General features: G+C 36.9%; 2 protein-coding genes across 7 annotated transcripts in view; one reads left to right on the top strand and one right to left on the bottom strand.

Annotated features, from left to right (window-relative positions):
* Positions 1 to 9,870, bottom strand: part of HYCC2 (hyccin PI4KA lipid kinase complex subunit 2) — a 96,350-nt gene extending 86,480 nt beyond the window's left edge. For 2 of the 6 annotated variants that reach the window (XM_056808674.1, XM_056808677.1), the window contains exons 1-2: positions 9,286 to 9,755; positions 8,638 to 8,676 (exon numbers count right to left, since the gene is read on the bottom strand). The gene's annotated coding sequence lies outside the window, so the exon portion shown is untranslated. Of the gene's footprint in view, positions 1 to 8,637; positions 8,677 to 9,285 lie in introns of all 6 variants that reach the window. The other 4 variants (XM_056808673.1, XM_056808675.1, XM_056808679.1 and 1 more) reach the window with 4 other exon arrangements.
* Positions 9,871 to 9,893: 23 nt separating this feature from the next.
* On the top strand, positions 9,894 to 16,821 carry NDUFB3 (NADH:ubiquinone oxidoreductase subunit B3). The gene is made up of 3 exons (XM_056808680.1): positions 9,894 to 10,005; positions 15,458 to 15,623; positions 16,546 to 16,821. Exons 2-3 carry the CDS (start codon positions 15,460 to 15,462, stop codon positions 16,706 to 16,708), a joined length of 327 nt encoding a protein of 108 aa, XP_056664658.1. The 5' UTR covers positions 9,894 to 10,005; positions 15,458 to 15,459; the 3' UTR covers positions 16,709 to 16,821.
* The last annotated feature ends 1,770 nt before the right edge of the window (positions 16,822 to 18,591 follow it).

The following is an 18,591-nucleotide window of genomic DNA, read 5'->3' as shown; positions in this document are numbered from 1 at the left end:
GAACTCTGGCTCTGGTTTCTGCTAGCATTCCTTTTCTTTCTATTACTACCCTTACCTTTCTCTCTTTCTACAGAACCAATACTTGGTACAGGTTGATTAAAAAAAAAAAAAAGCTTTTCACAGCCACAGAAAGAACTATTGAAGTCTGATTACATACAGATCAAAGCATGCCATCTTTCACTTTATTTCCTTATTGAATTTTTTTTTTATCATGTGATATGTGTCATGACATGAGGAATATGGAAATATGTATTTCATGAAAGCACTGGTATAACTTATGTTAAACTATTTACTGACTGGGGTAGGGGGAAAGAGAATATGAATCACAAAATGTCAGAAAGCTATTTTTATACATTATTTCTACATGTAACTTAAAAATATTTTAAAGCTAAAAAAATTTGACTGTACAAAGAATACAAATTAATTCATCTCAAATAAGTGTATTCTTCAGAGAAACTAGAACATTGAAATACAAAGCTTCCTTCAGGGATTTTTGACAACATAATGCCACAAAACTCCAAAGCTCCACATCAGAGAATGTGGGTGTTGTAAGAGATCTCAGAACTCATAGGATTTAGAAATAGAACAGATCTTAGCTCATTTAATACAATTCCCTCCTTTTACATGAAAGGCTTTTCCTAAAATTACAAATACATATACCAAGGAGAAGGTATTTTGATTCTAAATTGCATATACTCTTTCTACCATGTTACACTATTCACCTAGGCCAAAATATATTTGAAAAATATTCTCTACCACAGCTGCAAGAAGTAATTATCCAATCTCAGCCTGAAGATCTCCACTTAAGGGTAACTCACTTACAGAGTAGACCAGTCCACTTCTGGATAACTACATTTATCATGAAATTTTTTCTTATTTCAAGTAAAAATCTGCCACTAATTTCCACTCATTGTTTTGAAATCTGCCTTCCAGTGCCAAACAAAATAAAGTGAATCCCTTAAAAGCGTATTTTTATCAATGTCCTTTGTTTTTACATCAAAGTAATTTAAAGTCCTCACATAATAAACCCATCTATGACAAAGAAAAACAATTAAGAAAAAGAAAAACATTCTACATAGATGCTCTCTGACAGTAGATTTTAAAAATATTCTGCTTTAATAATCATATATCCCACGAGGAAGAACATATATTTCATTATCTAGAGGGCTTTCAATAGTTTTTGCAATACTTAAGATTTTGCCTCACTTTCCATGACCTTTTCATTTAGACTGTTGTAGCTTTCACCTTTTTTCCCCCAATTTTCCCCCAGTTGATAGCCCTTTGTGTGAAGCCAACTTTCCTATGCCCCTTAAGTTTTCTCTTCTCCAGACAAGACACCTGCAGTTCTTTCAACCAATGATTTTTAAGTACTGAACCATTCTAGTCACCCTTCTCTGGACATGTTCCAGGCTGCCATAGTCCAATAGTCCAATGATCAATGTGGTGCTGGGAAAACAAAACATGATATAATACCTAAGCTCAGGCTTCTATCATCTCCCATCAGGAAAACTGTACAAGCTTCTTAAAAAGACTCATTTAAATTTAGCCTCCTCCATGTAACTGCCAAAATAATCCTCCTAAAGAACAATGATTATTGAATGTCACTATTCCTCTGCTCAAGAACCTTCCATGGCTTCTTTTTTTTGAAAAATTTATTTAGTCAATTTTGAACATTATTCCATGGTTTCTTCTTGCTTTGCCTATAAATGCAAACTGCTCAGTTTGGAATTTAAAATTTCTTACAATATGACATCAGAACTCTCTTCCAACCTTATTATATATATATATATATCATATACAGCACTCAATACATCATATAATCTAAATTCCAGACAAATTGAACCATTTGCTGTTCCTTGAACTTGGCACTGCCTCTAAGTTTTTGCACAGATTGGCTTGTAGTGTTAAGAGTGCACTCCCTTCCATATCTCTTGCCTCTAAGAGGCAAAACTCTTCAAGTTAACTTCTTATGGGAATCTTTTCCCAGATCCTATTATTTTACCATCTCTATTCTTCTTAAATTCTCTCTCATTAGTTAGAAGGAGTCTTGGAAGTAACCAAGTGTAATCCCTTCATTTTACAATTGAGAAAACTTATTCCCAGGGAGTAACATGCATAAATTCACATAAATTAGAGACAGGATTTAAACTGAAGTCCTCTTATTTCAGAACCAGTGCTCTAGGTACAGCACTCAATCCATTTATGTGTTGTATCCTATAGACATAAACTCTTTGAAGTCATAAAGGACTTTTTAGCTTTTTCTTTGTATCCCGTGTGCTCAGCACATTAATCAATGCTTAATGTATTAGATTATGATACTTCTTTGAAAATGTCTATTATAACTGCATTAAAAGGAATGGATGTAGAAGATAAAGACTGAGACAGAGTACTAAAAACAAGAAAATATAAGATATCTTACAGAAAAAAAAACTGAACTAGAAAAAAAAATTGAAAAGAGAACATTGAAGACCCATTGTACTACTTGAAAGCCATGACCAAAAAAAAGGCTGTCATCATTTTTAAAAATCATAGAAGAAAACTGCCTAGATCTCTTAGAACTCTTGGACAAAGTGGAAATTGCCACCTTTTGGAAGAAACTCCAAAATGAAAACTCCCAGAAGCAGATAACAAAAATCTAGATCTTCTAGGACGAATAAAAAATACAGCAAGTAGCCAGGAAGACAAAAATTCAAGTACCAAGAAGCTACAGTCAGGACATCTCATAAGATTTGGCAGCAACTACCACAAAGGAACTGCAAGCTTAGAATTTGGTATTCCAGAAGGCAAAGGATCTAGGCTTACAATCAAAAATAATATTATTAAAACTATTGGGGCAGTTAAGTAGCTAAATACAGAGCCAGGCCTGGAGACAGTAAGTCCTAGTTAGAAGTTTAAATCTGGTCTCAGACACTTCTTAGTTGTGAGACACTGGGAAAGCCACTTAATCCCAACTGTCTAGCCTTTATGTTCTTCTGCCTTGGAATCGATACTTAGTATCTATTCTGACAGAAGGTAAAAGTTAAGAATATTAAGAAAAACAGCATAATCCTATTGGGGAAAATATGGATCTTCCATTAGAGAACTTTTGAACATTCCTGAAGATCAGAGCTGCATAGAAATTTTGAAGGACAAGACAGGAGTCAAAAGAAACACAAAAGGTAAACATGTGAACAATCATAAAAGACCTCAATAGCATAAACTGCTTATATTTTAATATATGGAGATAATGTGTCTCCTCTGAACCTATCATCATAGGGAGTCACAGAAGGAATCTAAATAGTCTACATTTGATTGTTATAACTCAAAGATCTTAAAATAAAAATGGAAAATGAGGATCAGAGGAACATACTAAGGAAGAGGGAAAGAAAGAAAAGGGTTAGGGAAAATTATCTCATGGAATGATGCACAAGTATAAGTTTATACAAACAAGGAAGGGATAGATGAATAAGTAACACTTGAACCTCACTCTCATCTGAACTGGTCAAAGAAGGAAGGAACAAGAAGAGTACTTAATACTTGAATATCACTTTCCCCTAAACTGGCCAAAGGAGGAAAGAATATACGCACAAAGTAATGGGGTACAGAAATATATTTTTAATTTAAAAAATTCAATTTTATTTTCGGTTCCAAATTTTCTCCTCTACTTACTGAGAAGGCAAGAAAAACAAAACCTATTACAAATATGTATAGTCTTGTAAAACAAATTTCCACATTAGCAATATCAAAAAAGAGAAGAAAATAGACTTCAATCTATACTCTGAATCTATTAGGTCTCTACCTGGAATTAGGGAGCATATTTCATCATGAATATTATATTTGGTCACTGTGTTGATCAGTTATTCATAAGTCCTTCAAAGTTGACTATTGTCAAAATATTGCTGTTATTGTATAAATTGTTGTCCTGACTTTGCTCATTTGCATTAGTTCATACAAGTTGTCTCAGGATTTTCTAAAACTATCCCTTTCATCATTTATTACAGTACTCTCATTTTCCATCACATTTATATATTATTACTTCTTCAGCCATTCTTCAACTAATGGGCATCCAGTTTTTCAATTCTTTGTCACCACAAGAAGTGGCGATATAAATAATTTTGGACATATGAGTCCTATTCCTCTTTCTTTGGTATCACTGGGATAGTTGTAGTCTCTCGGTGACCGAGAATGACAATTGTCTTTGTGCGTTTTCATCTACGGTATACTCTCATATGGCTTTAAAGTCCAAAGACTGAGGCGCAAAGTTTGTGGCACATGGGGCATGGGACGCCAGTTGTTACAGGAGGTGCGGTTGTGGCCTGGTGTCGGCGATACACTGGATAGCAGTATCATTGAGTCAAAGGGTATGCAGCATAATAGATTTTTTGACAAAGTTCCAAATTACTTTCCAGAATAGTTGGAGAGAAAGAAATACATTTTGCTCAACAGGGAAAAGAAAAGGGAAAAGGAAGCATAAGAGGGAAGTTAGATTAAAAGATGCATCAGTCCTCATATGGAAATATATATGTATATGTTGTATGAAAGCATTGATAAAACCTGTATCAAGACTATTTACTGACTTTCAGAGGAGGGAGGGAGAGAATTTGAATCAAAAAACGTCAGGAAACAGTCAAAAATTGTTTCTACATGTAATTTTTAAAAAATGGATCAGTCCTCTGAGTGAAACAAAGAAAGGATACACAAAATTATTTATAGCAGCTTTCTTCACAGTAGCAAAAAAAAATATTGGAAATTGACAAAGTGTCCACTGACAGGGGGAAAATACAGTATATAAATGTGGGGAGAAACTATTATATTAAATGGTGAAGGGATAGAGAAATGTAGGAAGACTTGTAAGAAACGATGCACAGTTAAGTGAGCAGAACCAGAAAGACAATTTATATGCCACAAGGACAAATAGCCTTGAAAGACTTAAGAAACCTATCAAGCAAAATGACCAACCACAATTCCAGAGTACTAATGATAAAATATACTACTCACCTCTTGATAGTGTGCAAATTAAGACATTTTGGGGAGGAAATGATCAGCACAAGAATTTGTTTTGCTTAACTATACATGTCTTAACAGGAACTTTTTCTTTCACAATTAGTAATTGGAACAAAATGAAAGGTAGAGGTAGCCTCTGCTTACTAGAAAAAAATTTTTGAAGGAAAAAAAGAATGCAGAGAAAATGGAAGATTTGCATAAAATGTCATAGAATAAAGTAAAACCAGGAGAGGAAATACACACAATAACTACAATACAGGGATTATTCAATTATCAAAAGTTACAGAGAGGCTGAAGAGGAGGTAGACTGAGAAAAAAGGCTATTAGATTTAGCAATGAGGGATCATTAGTAACTTAGAAGGAATTTCTGTAGAGCTGTGGACCAAGAAATCAAACTACAAATGGTTCAGAAGGGGGGGAAATGTAAAACTGTAGGTAACACTAGAGTTGTCTTTTTATGAATATACTTGTGAAAGGGAAGAAATAAATTAGAATATCATGAGAGGAAAAATGATCACATGAAGATTTTTAAGGATGGGAGAGACTCTGGCATGTTTGTACTTTGCAAAGAAGAAGCCAGCTTTTAGATAAAGAGAAACTAAAGATGAGAGATGCAGTGCCTGAAGAGGCAGGTTCCTAGAAGAGATGCCATTTTTACTTCATCAGATAGCAACCATGAATCACAAGAAAAATGGGAGCACAAATTGAGTTTGTCTACCATTAAGTGATAGACTCTGTTCTTTATCGTCTAGGGTTCTTTCCTGAGTAAAGAGTAAATAGCATCCAAACAAGGTGATAGGTCACACCAAAGAAAGACAAACTACAGATGTAGAGTACACAACCCAAGTGTAAACGTCAAGGAGTTCTATTCCAGAATCTAAATCAATCAATCATTAATACTTACTTAACCTTTGGGTCCAAATGAACTAATAGTCAATTCTAGTACTGTAGGTTCATTCCAAAATAGAAAGAAAATTACACTCAAGACTGTATATTCTAGTCCAATCTTTTGAGTTCTTAGAAGTACAGGCCCTTCTCCATCAACCTTTAGCCCTGATGCTCATGATCTCTATTCAATCTTGTTAATGATAAAACTAAGTGGTTGTTCAGTGGATAGAATACTGGAACTGGAGTAAGACTTAAGTTCAAATCTGGCTTCAGTCACTTCAAAGCTATGTGACCTTGGGCAAGTTACAACCTCTCTCAAACTGTTTCTTAAATGGGGATAAAACCTATCTCACAGGTTTTTGTGGGGATAAAATGGATTTATGTAAAGCACTTTACAAATTTAAAGCACTATTTAAATACTTATTATTATTTATTATTACATCACTAAGCTCTACCTTAATGTACTAAAAATCTTAAAGGAATGACATTTTCCTAACTCAACCTCTTGTCTTTCTTCATTCCCCACCATTCTCTATATACCTCTAGCTACACAATTCTTCCTATTCCAGCAACTTAGCTTTAAAAGGAAAATATCCATAGTCCTAACCTAGGAATATATCTTATTGATAACAATGTTCCTATGACACTAACAATTCATTGTAGTTTTTTTTGGGAAACAATGAAAATTATTAGATGAAATGTGACGTACTAATGCCCAAAGATTACTTTCCCTGTACTGATAAGGAGTCTTCTTATCTGGTTCTGGCTCCAGAGAACCTTAGCAAGACCCAGAACAAAACAAAGCCTTTATGAAGAATAGGTTTGTTTTTTTAAACCTCTAAACAACTTCCATAAAAGGAAAAAATAATTAGCAATTTGGTAATTAGTCATAAATCATCCTAAAAGCATTAAATCACCTTAGGCCCCATTATTTTGTCTGAACTCAAAAAGAACATTGGTTACTTAGATTTTCACATTCAAAGAAATATCCATTCATTGCTTAACTTGATTTAACTTAGCTAGGCTAGGTTTCAACATAGTGTGGTCCAGTTTAAAAGTTACATTGAAGGGGGCAGCTGGGTGGCTCAGTGGATTGAGAGCCAAGCCTAGAGACAGGAGGTCCTAGGTTAAAATCTAGCCTCAAACACTTCCTAGCTTTGGGACCCTGGGCAAGTCACTTGACCCCCATTGTCTGGCCCTTACCACTCTTCTGGACTGGAACCAATAGTATTGATTCTAAGATGGAAGGTAAGGGTTAAAAAAAAGACACTGAATCATTACACAGAATGAGGCTAATCAATGAGGAATAGCTGGTGCAGTCTGTAATATTATCTAAATCTATCTTTAAAAGCAAAAGATAAACTTCCAGTTAATATGGCTGCCTGAAGCAAGGCAGGTTGTCTACTTCCTCTAAAGAAGACTTCCAGAATTTCCAGACAGAAGTAATTCCTCTATCAACCAACCAATCTCATTTCTGTTTTACTGTTTTTTATGCTTTATGCACTGACAGCTAAGTGGGGCTGTTCCTGGAATCAGAAAGACAAGTTCAAATTTGACCTCAGACACCTACTAGCTGTTGACCCTTCTATACATATCATTTAAATTGTATGCTTCAATTTCCTCAACTATAAAATGGAGGAAATAACAGTACTATCCTGAAGGATTGTTGTGAGATTCAAATGAGCAAATATTTATTTAGCACAATACTTTAGCATGGTAAGCATTAATATAAATGCTTATTCCCTTCCCCATTATATCATACTTTAGTCAAGGATTACATTATTTTTCACCTTTGTGCCTTTGGTTCCTAGCACAATGTAAATAGTAGATATCTATATTGACACCTACTGGCCATTCAGAATTAGTCATTAGCTCTCCAAATAAATCTGGTACTCTACTTACATAACAGAAAGAAAAAACACTCAGCCATAAAAGCAAAAATTACTTTTAAGTATCTCAGCACATTTGTAAAGAAAATTTAAGATTACAAGAATTTTATTAAAAAGAAGTCCCAAAAACATTGTGAAAACAGACAAGGTTGGTCAGCTACATAAAAATATTTAAAATAAAATTATTCTCTCTGCACAGTACTCCAAAACATAAGTGCTTGTTAAATGGACTTTTACAGAATCATCTTTTTTCCCTGGACTTGAAATTCAAAACTAGTTGTCAGATTATAATGGGGAAATTACCATGGGGAGGGAGGAAATAATATGGTAGGAAGTAGTTCTGACAGTGGGTTCAAGAACATTATAATACGTGAGAGTAAGAAAATAACATACTTGCTAAAACTACATTTGTCCTTGTTTAAAAATATATGAAATGAAGGATTTTGCCTTTATCATTTAAATAATCCTATCTCAAAGATTTTTTTCCTATGGACTACAAAGTCAAGCTTTTTAATCCAGTCAGAATTTGTTCTTCCTTAAAGTACCTGGATTTTGTCACTATGTCTATCATTATAGGTACCAAACTACCATATTTCAAGCATTTGCATTCAATTAGTATCTTTATAACAAGAAAATTTTAATACCTTAAACACAGAATATTTACTGGTAGTTAAAGCTTTGAAAACATTTTCAAAAATGTTCCCTGTAACAAGTAAATAACACAGAAGTTTCTTGGCAATCCACAAGTTTGTAGTTTTAATTAATAATTTCAGGTCATTTTCTTTACAGAACATTCCCTAAGGTTCCTATTCTCATGTAACAACGATGCACCATTCATTAAACCTCCTCCCAAAGCAAGTTCCAAATTTATACTTACCTCCTACTGTTGATTACAGAAGCTCTTGTCTCTTCTTTTCTGAAGAAAAATATTCAAAACGGTGCTATCAGCCTTGAGAGTTAAAGCAAAAATAAACCCAAACCAAGAAACTTTAAAGCCCGTTCCATAACAAGCCTTTTAACCCCGCACCTTTAACAAACTGACAGTTGGCATAAGTTCTCCCTGATTCCTCTCCTCTATTCTCACTCCTTTCGCTGTCAGTCTGCTCCCTAAATTGTACCCGAAGTACTGGGGCCAGGATAGAATCCTGACACCTCGACCCAAGAGAGAGACGACCTATGTGTCTGTTACCAACTGTAAGTGTGAAATAACCAAGGGTTGATTACATAACATGCACCTACAAAGAGCTCCGAGGATCTGGCTGCCTGGACTGTACCACTGTAGTACCTTTTCATCCTCGCATCCCACCTACCTTCCACTCCCACCTCCACCCCCACCCGTTTCGTTTCGTTGAGGTGGCAGGGAAGCCTCCGGCTTCGAGCGAGGAATTCCCTCCACCCCAGGCTACACCTTCTCTACTCCTGTACCCGCCCCCGCCGGCTCCACCTCGAACCCCAGCCCTCGGGCCCCCGCCCCCACAAGGGTCTTCTCAAGCGGCCGCCACCTCCAGATCCTCCAGGCGTTTACCTGGGCAGCCAGAGGATAGGAAACAGCTGATAGACTGACTGACCCCTAGAGCTTCCCGACCTTCTCCCTCCATACAGCCCCTCCAGCGCCGAGAGCTCTCTTTCATTCGGCCAAAGAGGGAACCACCCATCCGTGTCGGCGGCACAGAGTCTTCCGGCCGTTCAGCAGGCGCTTACCTGTCACCGTCGCTGTCCCCTTCCTGCTCTAGGAGCCGGAGCCGCCGCCACCGCCGCCTCTCACAGCGGCAGGCCAACTGCAACACAACAACCCGCCCTCCCATTGGGCAGCTCCACGCCCTCAATAACGAGTACACTCATTGGCCGCCGAGCTCTCTCCACATTTCCCGCCCCCTAACTGCCCTTCAATTGCGTGCACCTCTCTTAGGGTTCCGATATCCAAAAATCCGATATCCCTTTTCCCGTTCGCGCTCCAAGTCTCGGCTTCAGTCACTTTCTTTTAAGCAGCCAATATAAAACAGGTTCTTCAATGGGGCAGGCAAGTTAGGGCCTCTCTTCTGCCCCCTAACACTCTCATCTTCAGTGTCCCGCCTTTCCCATCTTCCCATAGTTTTTGGAACCCTCCAACAAGCCTCAGGTTCCCCCCCCCCCCGCCTTTAGATAGTTTCGTCCGGTCGATTTCCGCTTCCTTTTGACTCCGGCTTGGGGTGGGGGTTTGTGTATTGAGATTCCTGTGTCTCTGGGAGGTCAAGATTCCTGTCAGGTAACTCCGGGAGGAAGGAGGGGGGGAAGGGATAGAGAAGATGCGGGACCACCGGGGCTGGGAACAGGAAGATGTGATGCATCTGACTTTTGGGAAGAGATCGTGTCGGGGGAACAGGGAGGGTATCCTTGACCACCCGTACTTCTTCGTACCTTCAGTGCTCGAATCAGGCCTGCTGCTCCGCCACCTACTCCACCTCCCCATCCCATGTCCGGAAAACTCTTCCCCCTCATCTCCAAAGGATAGGATGGTCTCTCGAGTCAAACCCCAGCTCCTACGTTTCAACATTACCCTTGAAACTGTCGCGTCACTTTGACCTTCCCTGTCCACTTCGCGTCTTCTTCCTATTTGTACAAGTGCTAGGGTCATACCCGTCATGGAGGAGCTGTTTGCAGCTATAATAGTTAAGGACCTGTTTCACCTTTTTCGATTTCCCAATATAGTCCCATTAGATGACATTTACAAATTTAATTTGTATCTTGCCACAATGACACCCTCCCTCCCCAACATTTAGAGGAGAGGCCCCAGCCACTTAGAACAACTAAAAAGATAGAGGGAGACCATCTGAAATGAAATGCAGTACCACTGCTCCCCCCTCTTCTCAGTCTTTAAACCTCTGAATCATTGTCTTCTCTCTTCCATCTGGTCATATTATCTCCCTACTCCTCACTAAAGCCAATCAAATGAGTTAATATTTGTAATGCTCTTGGCCTGGCTCATAGGCTGGAGAAATGCTTCTTCCCAGATCCCTTTAACTATACTCTGTAGAATGTAAACTGGAGAGGTGGAGGAGGACTGTCTTTTGTCGTCCCGTCCCGTCCCCTCCCTCCCCCCCAGTATCTAGATTGACTATTCAGTTCCCTATTGCCTCGTCCAGGTCCTTGATCCTGCAATCCTCTCACCATATATATCTTCAATCTCTTTTTCATCATTACCTCCTTCCTCTCACATACAAATATGCTGAGATCACACAGTGTTTATAATAAAGAAGGAAAAGGGAAGGAAGAACCTTCCTTTGATTCTTTTAACCTATATAGTTCCTATCCCATATCTGTCTTGTCTGTCAGTGCTGATTTTCTCTAAAAAGTTGTCTAAGGGGCAATAGATGGAATCAGGAGGGCCTAGGTTCAAATTTGGTTCAGACACTTCCTAACTGTGTGACCCCGGGCAAGTCTCTAAACTCCGTTTGCTTAGAACTTGCCTGTGTGCCCTTAGAGTTATTACTAAGACAGAGAGTAAGGGGTGGGGGGGAGGAATTGTTTTTAGTTGGTGACTCCACTTTGCCTGGAAAAGCAAGTAGGGGAAGATAGGCTTGGGCCCCCATTATTCTCCTGAAACTGCTCTGAATTAAGTTTAATCATTCTATTTGCCAAATCTAATAGCCTTTTTGCATTACTCATTTTCACATTGAGCATTTATTTGACCCTTTGTACTACCTCTTCAATAGTCTTTCCTCTTCCCTTAGCTTCATCTACATTCCTGAATTGCTTCTCTGCCATTTATTTGTACTTCATCTTCTTTCCAATGCCTTAAGAACTATTACTTCTAATGTACAGATGTGGTACTCTCTCCATAATTTGACTTTGTCATTCCAGGCTTATTTCATAGTAGGTAGGTATTCCATTCTGGTCCCAGCTTTGCTACTTCATATATATGTGATATAGGGAAATGGTTCTGCCAGAACTTTTTCTTAACCCATACCTTCTGTTTGAGAATGGTTCCAAAGCAGAAGAATGGTAAGGACTAGGCAGTTGGGCTTAAGTGACTTGCCCAGGGTCATACAAGAAGTATCTGAGGTAAGATTTGAACCCAGGTCCTCCCAACTCCAAACCTGTCTATATCCACTGAGCCACCTAGCTGCCTGGTAGGTAGGTATTCTATAAGGGCCCATTCTTGGCCCTTTTCTCTCTATATATATAGTCAGTACCTTGTTGAAGTCATTCATTATCACAGCTTCAACTACTGTCTTTCTGCAGATAACTGCCAAAGCTTTTATCTCCAATTCTGATCTGTCTTTTTAGCTTTAAACTCACATTTCTTAACTGCTTATAGGAAACCCATACCTGGATATCTCACTGACACTTTAAACTCCTCAGATCTAAAACCAGTTTTAGTATAGGGTTTTAGGTCTGGGAAGGACTTTAGAGATAACTTAATCGAATGACTTTTTAGGGATTAGTATATTTGAGGTCCCATGATAATAAATGACTTGCACAGAGTACAACATACAGGTTTTCTGTGAAGATCAAATAGCATAACGTATATAGAGTGCGTTTTAGTGTAATACTGTATAGTTGTCTAGGCATTTTTTTCCTCTCTATTACACTATAAACTCATTGAAAGCAAAGACTACCGTATATGTCTTTGATATCTTCCCTAGTATTTAGCACAATATGCTTTAAGGAAAAGGACTGTTATTTTTCATCTTTGTATCACTGGCACCTAGCAAAACTCCTTGAACATAGTAGGCACTTAGGTTTGTTGAATTTAGAAAGTAGTAATAACAGTGGACAATGCTGGTTCATGTTGTTAAAAGTTAAGCTACTCTTCCTCTTAAACAATAAACTACAAAAGCAGGAAATAACAGTTTCAATCACACTTTTTTTGGTTGTTTTGCTTAACTTTTTTATGAAAAGGTATTTTTGTAGGTGAATTTGGGAATGTAGAAAAATAATATATAAAAATGTTTTGTTTTAAAGCTCCTCCCCCAAAAACCTCCTTAAAATCAACAGCCTTCTTTTTCCATTGTGCCATTTGGTTTGTATGTTTACCAAAATTAGACTAGACAGCTTGACCTGGTTTCTTCACATCATGTAATTGGTTTCTAGGCTCCTCAGTCGTTTTTTTATTGTTTTGGGATTTTTTTTTTGCTCCTCAGTTATTTAAGATAAAATAGCATATCATTAAGTCCCTAATGCAAGCAGAACTGTATGTGAAGGACATTTGAATTGGTCCTGTTGGAAGCTAGTCAGCTAGCTTACAGTTTTTACTCTCTTATACAACACTGAAGAGCAGCACCAAAACTGGTGTGGGAAAATACTGCATTTCTCCCCCTTATGTGGTGAAGATACCTTAATCAATCAATTTCTGCAATCTTAAGTGATTCCTATGTGCTAATTGATGAGGATTCAAAGAAAGGTTAAAAAAAACCATCCCTGCTCAAGAGCTTTTTTTCATAACAGATTTAAGTAAATAGAATCAGGAAATGATTACACAACATTACACAACTTCAACAAGTGTGAATGGCAAGAATAAGAAAAAAAATGACATAGGGTACTGTGTAATCATAATGATCACGCTGGGCCCCAAAGAAGGGATGAAAATATACACTCTTCTTTGTAAAGAACTATGAGGGTAGGACACTGCATGTAATACTGCCCAACTCTGTTGATTGCTTTTTGATTAAATTGAGTTTTTTTTTTTCTTTAAAAAAGAAAAGAAAAGAAATAACTTCCAAATTAGGCATAAGGGAATTATATGCCCAGAAGTAAGTGATGTGAATTTAAAAGACAACAAGGTTTATTTGTTTTAAATTTTAAATCATAACAGCTAATGTCTTGAAAGAGCACTTGATTTAAAGCCAGATTAGGGCTCCAGTTCTGAGCTCACATGCTGAATTATTTCTTTGGCCTAGCTCGGTTACCTCCTTTGCGAAATGAAAGGGTTAGAGTGGAAGATCAGATTTTGTGAACATGAATGTGAAATCAGATTAATGCCCCCCCCCCACCAAGAAGTTATTCTTGCCATAGAATTGTAACAGAACTCAAAGGGACCATTGTGATAATGTAGTCCAGATGTGTCAGACACTGCCCACAACACTAGACTAAACTTGAACCAAATTAAAATGTAATTGGGGAGGCAGCTAGGTGACTCAGTAGATTGACAGACATATCCAGAGATGAGAGGTCCTAGGTTCAAATGTGGCCTTAGTCACTTCCTAGCTGTGTGACATTGGGCAAATCACTTAACCCCTTTTACTTAGCCCTTACCACTATTCTACCTTGGAACCAATACATGGTATTGATTCTAAGAGGGAAGGGAGGATTTGGGTTTTTTTTTTAATGTAATTGAGAAATTAACAAATTAGCTAAAAATACAGCAAAACATAGATAACATGTTATTTTCTAAGTCAATTTGCAGCTTGCAACTAATCTCAAATATGATTTGTTGACCCTTGTTTCTAGTGGAGTTTGACAACTACTGCTCCAGTGCAGTCACCTTATTTTATAGACGAGAAAACTGAGACCTTGAGAGTCTATTCATGGTAACAAAAAGTAAATATCAGAGCTGAGAATCAAATCTATGAACTCTGACTTTAAATCATATTCTCTTCCACATCATAATTAATATTTTAAAAATTAAATTATTTTTAAAATGGACTAACTGTATCCCAATTTTTTTTCTAGTTTCAATGTGTTCTATAACAAATGCTGAGTTGCTCCAGTTAATTGAGGAGGCAGCTAGGTGGCTGAGTGGATAGATAGCCAGGTCCAGAAATGGGAGGTGTTGGGTTCAAATATGGCCGTAGTCACTTCTTAGCTGCATGACCCTGGGCAAGTCATTTTATCCCTATCCTCTAATTTCTCTTTCAGTAAATGATTTTTTACCCAACCTTCAAACTTTTTAAATCATCCCTATAGCAACATTAAAAATTCAACTTGGATATTGTCTAGCTATGAAATCTTGGAATTGGTGTTATTTGTTTTTTAAAAAACTAGCATTGTGATAAAATTGAGATGATGGCCTTTGTACTACCTACCTTACAGGGTTGGGCAGCTAGATGACAAAGTGGTTAAAGTGCCAGGCATAGAATTGGGAAAACTTATCTTCTCAAATTAAAATCTGGCGGCAACTAGGTGGCTCAGTGGATTTAGAGCCAGGCCTAGAGACAGGAGGTCCTAGGTTCAAATCTGGCCTCAGACACTTCCTAGCTGTGTGACCCTGGGCAAGTCACTTAACCCCCATTGCCTAGCCTTTACCATTCTTCTGCCTTAGAACCAATACACATTTTTGATTCTAAGACAGAAAATAAGGTTTTAATAACAACAACAACAACAAAACTTCAAATCTGGTCTCAGACACAACTAGGGTAATCTGTCACATAACTGTTTGCCTTAGTTTTGTCATCTGTCAAATGAGCTGGAGGAGGAAAAAATGGGACCATGAAAAGTTGGGAACAATTGAGAAATGACAAATGAAAAACAACACCTTCAGGGTTGCTATTCAGCAAACACTTATCAAGTCCCTGCCATATTCAAAGGTTTACAAAATGCTCTTAAGAGTAAGCTATCATTGAATGATAAAATATTTATTAAGCCCTTTCTCTGAGCCTGGCACTGTACCAAACATTAGGGTTACAGATATAGACAAATAAGAAAGGCCTTACCTTATGACTAACCTCCATGTCCTGAAATCATAAGCTGTATATTCTTATTTTAATTTCTTTCTATAGGCATGGCACATGGACATGGTCATGGACATGGACATGGACATGGACATGGACATGGACATGGAAAAATTGAACTCCCTGATTACAAACAGTGGAAGATAGAAGGAACACCCCTACAGAGAGTCCAGGAGAGGTTGGCTAAGCAAGGTCTCAAGGATCCATGGCTCCGGTAAGAGGACCTCAGTAGCTTAAATGTAATCATATAACATCAGTTAGAACCTCAGTTTTCATTTCCCATATATCTTTTCCTAAAGAAACATTTTTAAAGTTTGTATTATATTGATTTATTGTTAACTGTACTCTAGTGTGCTGCATGTTTTTCTAGGGAGTTCTCCTGGTGGGTGATAAAAGCTTTTTGTGCAGATGTCACATAATGCAGAGAGCAGTGAGTCATGGCATATTTTTTGCTCTAGAAGAGAGACTGTCATCATCTAAATTGATCTTATACATCTAGTTTCTATTAATTTCAGTCTGTGATTTTAGGAAGTTTTTTGAGTGATAATCTATATTTGTTCAGGATAAATGCATTTATTTGTAGGAAAATTCATCCTACTCAGAGCTAATATTCTTTCCTAAAGTTCTATCAGCTCAGTTCACCCTTCTGTTTTAAAAGTAGCCAGAAGGAAGAATGCCAGAGTAAGAAATAACAATTTTGCTTCTCAGTGTAGGTCCCTCTTTCTGAAAATGGCTATAATCACCATTAAGTGATTATAGTCTTATACCTGACTGGATTCATCCCAAAGTCCCAGGAGTTTATTAAATATTCTCATAATAGTGTACTTATTCCCTATGGAAACAGAAGAAGAATCAGGCTGAATAACTCTTTACTCAGTAAAATCAAAAGTAACTAAGTTACTATGAAATACATGATTGTTCATTCATAGATTATCCCTATTTTACTTGTGAAACTTAGACATAAATAGACCAATCTATCTTATTCCATGAGAAAATGGCTATTAGTGTGTTCCTAGGTCATTTGCATATGTCTGCCTGAAAGTTAGAGATTAAATATGAAATTTTTACATCCAAGTATTTATAACTAAAACTTTTTTCTTTTTTCTTTCTTTTCTTTTCTTTTTTTTAACCCCTAGCAATGAAGCTTGGCGATACATGGGTCGTTTTGGAAAACCCCCCACTTTGTTTAATACTTTGACAAGAGGATTCAAATGGGGTTTTGGAGCATTTTTATTAGCAATTGGAGTGGAATATTTTGTAACTGCTCCAAAAAATGAGGAGGAATATTTCAAACACTAAAATTAAGAAATAGAGGAATCATAGCTAATTATTTAGAGTAAATGTTTGCTGTTCTGTAGTTTGTTTATTTGCCCTGTTAAAGATTAATATTAAAATTTCACTTGGTAAAAGAACCTGTATACCTGGTTTTGTCATTTTTATCCAAGAAAAATATGTAATATACAAATATATATCAGTTTGGATTGGACGACTTAAGATGGTATATACTACTAGGTTGACTTTAAGATATTTTTGTGGAAGTTTTTTTGTTTTTTTTTTAATGGTTCTTTTGCCATTATATACAAGGTGAAAGTTTATAGATTATGTATATGGGACAAAATCTATTACAAATTCCTTGCTACCTGATCCTATTTTGTGGACCAAAACCATTTTCCTTTAAGCCATTTTTTTCCCTGCTGTTTAACTCAAACATTTACCAAATTTTTACATTGTGTGGTGCAGGCATTATGTTAAATGCTAGAATACAAAGATGGAAAATAACATGGTCCTTGCCTTTATGGAGCTTATAATCTTATAAAGGATACTCAAATATAATACAAGATAAAATATATTGGAGTAAAGGAGAAGCTCAGATGGAGCTTTAGGAAAATTTAATGAGAAAAATCTCTGTTGGCTAGGAGATCAAGGAAGACTTTTTTTTGGAAGAGGTGATTCCAAGGCTGGGCCTTTAACAGAAGAATTTTGTTCCATACATGGCATGTAGCATGTCAAGTTCAAGAAAGAACTAGTAATTTAGTTTGTAGCTTGGAATGTTTAAAGGGAAATAGTGAGACATAAGAATTTTAGTTCTACTAACTACCTTTGTGAATTTGTCAACTTACTCTCTGGTTCTCAGTTTCTTATGTTTGCCTGAATTATTTTGCCTGAATAGGACACAGCTTACAGACTGATAGATTCTGGACTTGAATAGTCTGCTATTAAGAAATTTCTTCTTTATAATGAAAGGGTTGCATTAAGTATCCCCTAGGGTCACTTTTAGACCTGTTCACAACTTTATAACCTATATAAGGCCATTCTTGTTTTTCCCATTAGTTGTTCTTTCCCTCTCCTGAATTATTTTTTTAAGCCCTTACCTTCTGTCTTGGAATCAATACTGAATACTGTGTATTGATTCCAAGGCAGATGGGTGGTAAGGGCTAGGCAATGGGGGTCAAGTGACCTGCCCAGGGTCACACAGCTGAATTACTTTTAATTACTTAGATATATTTTGCATTTACTTGCTTATCCTGTCATTGTTCCCCAGTAGAATGGAAGCTCTTTTTATTTTTTTCTTTAGTTCCCCAACACCTAACTACCTCACAAATAGTATGTACTTATTTAATGTTTGTTGAATTCCAAAGTGTGTTCTTAAACGTACATCCACTCACACACACACACACACACAAACACACACAGAAACTACCAGATTCTAATATCCCCTTTATTGCAATAACTTCAGTCTCAATAGCTAATATATTTTTATTTTCTAGATATACTCTATGGAGTTTATATAATGCTTCATTGATCTTAACTCTAGAATTTTTGCCAGTGTTCTTGGACTTACTTCAGCAAATTTCTTAATAGCAGACTATTCAAGTCCAGAATCTATCAGTCTGTAAGCTGTGCCCTATTCAGGCAACATAATTTCTGTTCCCCTTGTCTACAGATGGATGATTGTCTTTCATGACAACCTTAGAAATATTAACATTGTCATCTATTGCCCTTTTCACTTCATCCATTAGATAATTTCTAGATCTGTGAAGTATTTACTGTGGTAGAGATGATGCCATGTTCCTTTTCTGTTTTGAAAACTACTATTCCTATGATTATGACTTCTGGCAAAGTATCACGACAGTCCACTTCTTCGAGGGGACAATCTATGAAGTATCAATACTTTTGCACCA

The sequence above is a fragment of the Monodelphis domestica genome, chromosome 8 (assembly GCF_027887165.1).
Source record: "Monodelphis domestica isolate mMonDom1 chromosome 8, mMonDom1.pri, whole genome shotgun sequence".
NCBI classification, from domain to species: Eukaryota; Metazoa; Chordata; class Mammalia; order Didelphimorphia; family Didelphidae; genus Monodelphis; species Monodelphis domestica.
Note: the sequence above shows the minus strand (reverse complement) of the source record. Positions and strands in the feature narration are given on the sequence as shown.